The sequence below is a fragment of the Apaloderma vittatum genome, unplaced genomic scaffold, assembly GCF_000703405.1.
Source record: "Apaloderma vittatum isolate BGI_N311 unplaced genomic scaffold, ASM70340v1 scaffold36081, whole genome shotgun sequence".
NCBI classification, from domain to species: Eukaryota; Metazoa; Chordata; class Aves; order Trogoniformes; family Trogonidae; genus Apaloderma; species Apaloderma vittatum.
Window position 1 is genome coordinate 7,244 of NW_009700340.1, and position 8,714 is coordinate 15,957.

General features: G+C 49.2%; 1 protein-coding gene across 1 annotated transcript; it reads left to right on the plus strand.

The window, feature by feature from the left end:
- Positions 1-924: 924 nt before the first annotated feature.
- Positions 925-7,249, plus strand: FNDC5 (fibronectin type III domain containing 5; the record flags this gene model as incomplete). Its single annotated transcript, XM_009878719.1, has 5 exons — positions 925-1,040; positions 1,349-1,547; positions 2,919-3,011; positions 6,115-6,248; positions 7,032-7,249. Coding segments are annotated over 5 exons (584 nt in total), but the record flags the coding sequence as incomplete, so codon positions are not given.
- Between the last annotated feature and the right edge of the window lie 1,465 nt (positions 7,250-8,714).

The window sequence follows — 8,714 nt, forward strand, 5'->3', positions numbered from 1 at the left end:
ATTTTGAACTAAATTTGACCAGAGGAGAGGGAATAGGAGTCCAATCCGCTGCACCAAGCACCGGAAGGACTGTGCCAAGCCTATGAGGCGAAACCTTCCCCCTGAGATGCCAAGAAGGGCTTTACGCTGTGCGGGTCCCTCGGCAAGAGGCTCCTGGTGAGGGTATGCAGGAGCCCTGTGGGTACCTCAGAGCCTGGGTCTCCTTGGCAGGGCTGGCAGCTACGCAGATCCACGTTGGGAACAAACACAGAACCTCGGGCTGCTACCTTCAGGGCTTGCCCTTTTCACATTGCAACGGTCCATCGGTGCTGTTGCAGCGTGTTCTGTCCTGTTAGCCACGAGGGGATGGTTGCTGGATGTCCTCGGAACACCAGGGAGACAGCCCGTCGGCCACAAAGCCCATATAAAAAAATTTCTGTCAAACTAACAGGGAAAAAGCAAAAGAAGCGCTTCCATTTACTACTCCTGAATTACAAACCTCCAGAGTGCTCATCAAAGCATTCTGTTTTCATACTTTCAAGGCAGATTTTGCATTTCCTCCCAGCTGTCACTGTCAGACCGTAACAGGAACCAACAGACAAAACATGGTACGTGGTTGGGAAGGGTGAGATGAATGAACTACTTGGTGGTTTGCTGTGTTGTCAAAGTCTTTCCAAGGGTCAGTTATTTCACCCACAGACTCTTTCCAAGGGTCAGTTATTTCACACGTGTCTGATGCCACTTACATTCTCAGCAGAGATCTCCTAGGACCTCACTGGTACTTAAGACACGGAGTACTTGCAGTTTCCGTGTCCCATATCCAGAATCATACACAGGATGGACTCTGAGCAGGGTGGTCTCCCGCTCCCTCCCTTGCCCTTGCTCTGTCTCCTGCCTGTGGCTGTGACTTTGCCTCTGTAAAGGCTCTGCTCTCCCTCCTTGCAGACAGCCCGTCGGCTCCAGTAAATGTCACAGTCAAACATCTGAAAGCCAACTCAGCCGTTGTGACTTGGGATGTTCTGGAAGATGAAGTTGTCATTGGATTTGCAATTTCCCAACAGGTATGGTGTCCACAGTCACCCAGTTTCGGTCATGTTCATCTTCATCCCAGGTCCCCTCAGTTTCCAAATCCTCCTGCTGCAGTTTAAGCCCATTCCCTCTCGTCCTGTCCCTCGTGGGCTGGGAGGGGACTTGCCTTCCTGTCCTCTTTGCAGCAGTGCTCCCTCCGTGTGTTGGTAGCTGCAGAGAGGAAAGGGTGCGACGGTCCCCACGTCCATGGCGGATAGGGCAGGAAGCAGTGGTCTTAGATGACAGCAGTGCCCACGGGAGGCCTCTCCACCACTCTGTGCTCTCCTCTCTCGGCTTCCAGAAGAAGGACGTGCGGATGCTGCGCTTCATCCAGGAGGTGAACACCACCACCCGCTCCTGTGCCCTCTGGGACCTAGAGGAGGACACTGAGTACATTGTGCATGTCCAGTCCATCAGCATCCAAGGCCAGAGCCCTGCCAGTGAGCCAGTCCTCTTCAAGACCCCCAGGGAAGCTGAGAAACTAGCCTCTAAAAATAAAGGCAAGTGTGGGTGAGTTCCTGTGTGGCCCCTGGGACGCCCAGGCAGCGTAGGGCTCTGCAGAGAGTGTCCCATGCAGGGAGAACAGCTGGGGTCTCTCACAGCTCCATGTGGACGAGCGGGATGCCCCGATCGTCCCCAGAGAGCGAGGCTGGCGGGTACACGAAGCGACTGGGAGGTGCTGCTGAAAGCCCCCTGCTCGTCTCTCCCGTTTCAGATGGGTTTAACAGGCAAAGCAATGAGGAGAAGGTTTCCAGACTGGGAGTTGCGTGACCAGCATCCTCGCGAGTGGAGAAAGCCAGAGGAAATTCCTGAGCAGCCTGTGAACTCAGGTGGAACTAAAGCCCTGGATGGCCCTGGGCATAGCACCACTGTGCTCACAGGGCACTCGGTGAGCCTCCTGGGCTTGGATTCCAGGACAGCAGGGGGAAAAAGTACCCAGAGACTCCCACTTCTCTTACATTTCAAATATTTCTGCCAAATCACAGAATCACATAGTTGAGGTTGGAAGGGACCTCTTGAGGTGTCCAGGTGGATATTGAGTATCTCCATGGAGGAAACCAGGCACTTCCTCACTGGCAACTCCCTCACTTGTTCCTCTTAAGCTAAACCAGATTGTTGAAGGTTTTCCTTCACCAAGATCCCCTCCTATAGAAAGGGAGGTCAGGGAGTACATGGGTCTGGGATTTAAAAGGTTACTGCCTGCCTACTGAGGACCTAGCCTGTTGCCGGGCTTTTGGATGTGGTTCCAAGGATGTTGTGAGTTCCTGACTCTTTCTGCTAAAATGATTTGGTGTCTGTAAATACTGAATTGCTGTTCATCTGAAAGCACTAAGAGGAGCACGGCTTCCCTCCCTGGAGGCCTGAACTGTAATCTTCTTAGTGCTTTGAAGCCGAGGCGGCGCATTACACCCTGCAAAAGGCTCTACTCGTTTTCTGAATCCCGTGGCTCCGCTGAAAAATATCATGCCAGGCTCCGCACTCCTGAGCTGGGAGAGGAACTGCTGAAGCATGCAAGGCTTTGTGACAGGCACAGACGGTGCTAACAGACACCAGAGACAGAGCAGAGCCAGCTGCCATGGGGCCAGAGAACGTGTGGCCTTACCCCCCAGCAGCTCCTGTGCGGTAACTGCCCGCTGGTCCTGTCTCACTGCTCCTCCCTCGCCCGTCCTCTCGCTGCAGAGCAGCTGATTGATGCTCTGCAAGTTGGAAGCACAGCTCGAGCTGCTGCCACGACTGACGGGCGAGGAGTCTCCCGCTGCGAGCTTTGACGCTGATGCACCGCTGATTTGAGTCGAGGGCACTGGTTAAACTGGTGCCCGGGGCAGCCCTGGCACGGTCAGGTTTCACCATCTCTCTTTCCGCTTGTGCAGATGAGGTGACGATGAAGGAGATGGCGAAGAAAAACCAACAGCTGCGAGCGGGGGAAATCCTCATCATTGTTGTGGTGTTGTTTATGTGGGCAGGTCAGTTCAACCTTTCTGTCAAAAGCATGTCATAGCCCTAGGGCCCGCTGGCTTGAGGGATTTGCGTGTGTAATTATGTAAGACCTGAAAAGAAACCCTTCCTTCCAGCATATTCACCTGTGAGGGCACCTCAGTGCCCTCTGCAGCAGTGCCAAAAAGCATCGGTGGTCTGATCCGGTCCAGCAGAAAGCAAGATAATGGTCTTGATGAACCAATTGCCTTGATGAACCAATTCCCCACTGCTAATCCATTTCTCCAGAACCGATGACAATGCCCTCGGCCATCCAACAGGATGCCTCAAGCCCTTCTAATGATACAGGTCACTGTAATTATCTGGCTATTATATGATCCCAACTACTCTCCTGCAAAATGGAAATTTAAAAGTCTCGTTCTTAATGTCCGCTATTACATATACACTCAAACCCACTTCATAATCAATTAAAAGAACGGAAGCGTCGAAAGAGCAAAATAGCCCCACGCATCAAAACACCATTAACGCAGATCGTCTTGACCCCCACTACTAAAATACAAAGAATAGTATTTAATAGGAAGAAGAGGGATGTTAGCAGAAACACGTTAGCCAAAAGGAAGGAAACATCTACATGAGCTTGAGATGGTGGGAGGAGGAAGGACTCGCATGAGCTGAAAGCTGCCGTCCCACAGGGTGCTTTTGACAACCTTTTGAAATTCCTCCTTACACCTTGCAGACACTAATCCTTTTAATCCAAGCAGAAGCTCCACGACAAGACATTCACTTTATAAAAGCAAGACCCCCTGCCCAGCTGCAGCTGAGAGCCCCCAGTGCTGTGGAAGGTGCAGGGAAATCCTCCCAGGGCCACTTTGCTGAGGGATGCGATGGGCATAGCTAGCAAAGCCTCTAGCAGAGCATCAGATAAATGTGCTCCTACAGTAACGAGATCCTTCACTACGACTTTCTGTAATACCTACAAATATAGAAATTAAATTTCCAGAGAGAGACGACAGTTTTCCAGCGTGAGTTTGGGACTACACTGCCATAGGGCTTACAGCAAATTGCACCTAGGACAGATCTCGCCCGTGTTTTAAGCTAGCAAACGGGGAGAGAGAAGTGCCCCCGACTTCTGCTCCAGCAGCTTAGCGTGTCTGAAGATGCTGTAGCCAGCTCCTCAGCTTGTTCAGTTTGGAAATTACATGCATGACTTCATGGGAAATAAAGTTTGCACATGCTTGTTTTCTATTTAGAGCCCCAGCCTCCCCTGGCTGCTCCTGCCGCAACGTAAAACATTAATGAAAAAACATTTGCTCTCTGCAAGTCACAGAGCACGTTGCCCAAGGGGGAACGGCTCAGGTGACCCAAGGAAATTGGCAGGAAGCAAAATTAGCACAATGGTAAATCTCTGATCCACAAGAGACAACTTCTGCCTCTCGATATTTAGTCCTCTTGTCCCAGTTAAACCACTTTTTCCACACACCGAGTGTGGAAACGCTCCCAGACAGAATTTTCTTGGTCAGAAGAACAGTACTGAGTGGTTGGCAGCGTTGACAAACTTGACGGTTTCTTACCAGTGAACCCAGGTGACACAGAATCAGAAATACGTCTATTTTTTTGCCCTGGAAAGTCCTGAGGTTACCATGCATTATTTGCATTTCCAGAGACTTGACAGGAATTATTGCTAAAGATGATAACCAAACGAAAACCTAAACTAAACTAAAATGGTTCCAGAACTTCTAGTCTATGATCTTTTCAGCATTTATGTCAAGTTCCAGTTGCTCACATTCAGATTTAAACACCCTGCCAGTAAAAACAATCATGAATAATTACATGAAGCAACTGAACAAGTGAATCATCTCCCACTGTAATATAATCTAAAACTGAGATCAGCGTCAGAACAAAGAATTTGCTAATACCACAATTTCCCTTCTAGACAGATGACTTACATTTAAAAAGGAAAGTGGGTGGGGGAGAAAATCTTTCTACAACTGGTGAATTCTTTACAAGGTCTCGATATACAAAACCCTCTTTCAGGCTCTTCACCTGGCTGGCCATAACCTGAATATCTGATAAAGTTTTTAGCAAATGCAAACCAGAACCGGCTTGTGCCCAGGGCTTGGAATTGAGACCCAAGCTCTTGGACTGTCTGTATTTCTAGTGTTGTTCGGGGCACTTTGCTTCTTCGTGCCTCAGTTTTACCATCCGAAATCACTGTGACTGTGGCAGATGTTAACCTATTCTCCTGGGATCAGCCATTTGTTCACATATGCAAGAAAGAATTTGGACCGCTGTGTTTATCAGTAATACCTCAGGGGCAGCTGCCAGCACAATGCTTCGCTTTACAGAGCAGGTTGAGATGATCTGGTGAAAGCTTTACATATGTTTTGCTATTAGGGGAGCTGGAATATTTTTCAGTAAGAGAGAAGCAGCATCTGCCCGAGTCTACTTAACCTCTGCATTTGGAATCAGCAGGCAGAGAAGTTATTTTGTCAAAATGTCACGTGAAAGCTTCTGAGAAAGGTGTTTTCATCTTTCTTACATGTCATGGCTGCCCCTGCTTTTTCTCTTCATGTGCCTGTGGCGGGGGGAGGAAATTTCCACCGGTAGCTTTTCCTGCCATCACTGTTTCGTATTTGCAGATGCTGTCCTGCTGCTCAAAAGGGTCATATCACAGGCAGACAGGTACGGTACCTGTCTCTCATCTGCCAGCTCCAGCTCCTTCTGTTCACCTTAGAGGAGAAAGATCAGAGGGATGTCTTTTCACAAACCAGAAATTCCAGGAGCTCCCATGTTTGCAAAGCAACGATCTCATTTAACCGCACAGTTGGTGTCGCTCTCTATCCAAACGCAGGGCTTACAAAACTTGTCCCATTTAATGACAGGGAAGCTGGAACATAATTAATCTTCTGTCCTTGTTTCTAACGAGTTTAGCATGGAATTAGGCATCGAGGAGGAAACAGCCAGAGGGCTGACTAGCTGTGTTGGAAAATGATCCTCAGGAGCAATTGCGAACTCTGCCGAGATCTCTACCAGAAGGCACGGAGCCGGCTGGCAGGCAAGGGATCTCTTGATCTCTGCAGGCTCCAGGGGCTGAGCTCGTTTGTGTGATCCTTAATGCTTTTTTCCTGTTAGGGGTGATCGCCCTGTTTTGCAGACAGTACGATATCATCAAAGACAACGAGCCAAATAACAGCAAGGAGAAAGCCAAGAGCGCCTCGGAGAACAGCACTCCAGAGCACCAGAGCGGAGGGCTCCTCCGCAGCAAGGTGAGATGCTGCTGGTGCGTGGTGGGAGATGGGGCAGACAACCAGCTCCCAGCTGGGCTTCGGCTAAACTACCCAAAAAGCAGCCTTTGTTCAACATCTTCCCTCCAGCCGAGATGCAGGAAGGGAACACCCCTTCGCACCCATGCACGCCAGGACCACGGCTTCGTTAGTGGTCTGAGCCTCCCAGAGGCATCAGGACGCCGAGCACTTCAGGATTAGCTTGCACGCCCATCAGTGAAACAGATTTCAACCCACATTTCTGAAATATCCGAACATTTCAGGAAGAAAAATGCAGAGAGTGATGCTGCGATCCCAGAGCTGCTTGGGTCCTTACCCCCACAGCAGCCCTCGGGTGTTGTGTGCTAAATTACTCTTGTAATTAACTGATTTGCTGATCAGCAGGAGCGTGGCTGGTAACACACATGAAATTAGAGGTCTCCTGCATCCATAATGTAAGCAGACTTAACCCAACTTACTTCATTTAACTTCTTTGTGTTTCACTTGATAACTCGCACTCCGGTGCATCCTCTCCCACTTCACATTTACTAATTATTTGGAATAGTCCCCCAATTCCTGCTCATTCAGAAGCAGATACTGATGAACCACGCAGCCCTAAAGCCTCAACTCTGGCCCTTTTTCACTATCCTGAAGGGATGGGAAGAAGAATTTCTATTAAAAAAAAAAAAAACAAAAATTGACCACCGCATCACATTCCTCTCGGATGTGGGGTTTTTTTCCCTCTCTAGCAATTCCCATACATCCTTTCTCCCTCTTCTCTTCTAGTTTCCAAAAAACAAGCCCTCAGTGAATATCATTGAAGCATGACAGCCTGCCATCTGACGGATGGACTCCATTCCTCACTCTCACTTTCTGCCTCTGAGCCTTGATAACTAGGGAGGTGAAATATCATCGGAGCAATTTGGAAAGAGACCTAACGACCGTCACTTGCTGGCATACACCTCCTCGTCTGTGTTCTGCAAAACATCTGGCCAGAAAGAAAAATCCTGCAAAAAAAAAAAAACAACAAGAAAAACACCCCCAAACCCAAACAAACAATTAAGATGGAAAAGCATTGGTGAGACAGCTGCTGCCAGTGATCCGGTACCGGACTCATGAATCACCTGAGCTGGAGCAACTTCTCCCGCACTCCTCTCCACCTTCACACTCCATCTTCTGGAACAATTTCCCTGTCTTTGGAAACGTACAAGGTTCTGTTGTATCTTTATTTCGTCTCACTGTCACTACATCTTGACAGTATTAAGGTGAGCGCAGGCATCAGTCACTGTCACCCCTCGCCAAGCAAGAGAGGAGGAAAAGCTCATCGCAGACACGACGAGCGACCAGATTTCGGCTGCTGTGTGCTCGTGGCTTGCTCTGTTCCGTTGATGTGTGGTGTGTAACACGTCTTGCAGGTGGGTTTTTAAAATAAAACGAAAAGAAAAGGAGAAAAAAAGGCATATCCCAGTTTCCGTCCCCACTGTGAGAACTTGCCTGGCTGTTCTCCCGTTAGGCTGCAGCACATCTCCACTGCTGCTGTCTCTCCTGTCTCACACTGGTGCTCTTCATCTCAGATAATCAGGGCACGCTGACCACCGAGGCACAGACCGATAGGAGGGGACACCAGAAGCTGTTATTTTAGCTTCCAGGATAATTTCAACCATTTTCTCCATGGTATTTTCAGCTGGGCCCGAATCCACCACTGGTGTGATCAAGGGTCCGTAAAAATGTAGCCAGTCAGCAAAAAAAAGAAGAAAAAGAAACTCATGATACCGGTTGCTATGCAAGGTCTCCAGCGGCAACAGCTATTTGTTGTGAAAGGCTCTTGCCTAAGGGACCTTTTTCTGAGGGCTTATGTTCTTAAATTGTTTCTTTTAGTAGGGTTCCTTTGGAAGGGTCTGGTTCTCGTTCCGCGTCCTGGCCGCACTGATTTGGTGACGCTGTAATGCCAGGGTTCCATTGGAGGCACTCAGTCCTCCACCAGGGCGACGATGACTGGGAAAGGGGCTGGGGTTCTCCTCTCTCTTACTAAGTGCTCGATGGTTGCAAGCTGACAGGATCCCTGGGACTGCTGGTGCTCTGGAAGCTGGTAGATGCAAGCCCATCACATGGAAAAGATTTACTCTACGTGTCGTGCCATGGGGTATCTCTATGTATTTAATTACTCCACAAGACCACTCCATTTGCACTAGGGGATGAGGCAAGATCCTACTTGTTCCATCAAATACCAAGACAGGTTGGCCTGAGTGGGGTTTGAATCTCATTACACTAAATCTGCACTCAGATGAGCCTGGTTTGAAAGTCCCTGCAAAGAAACAGGCTGGCAGTAAGAGAGTTCAGCCATCTCTCCTCTTCCACTGTCACCAGCCTTCCCAAACCAGTTGATTTGGGAGAAAGGCACTAGGAAATCTGCTTTCAGGCACGTTGCTGAACAAGCAAGGGCTTCCCTTGTGCTGCTTTCAGAAGGCA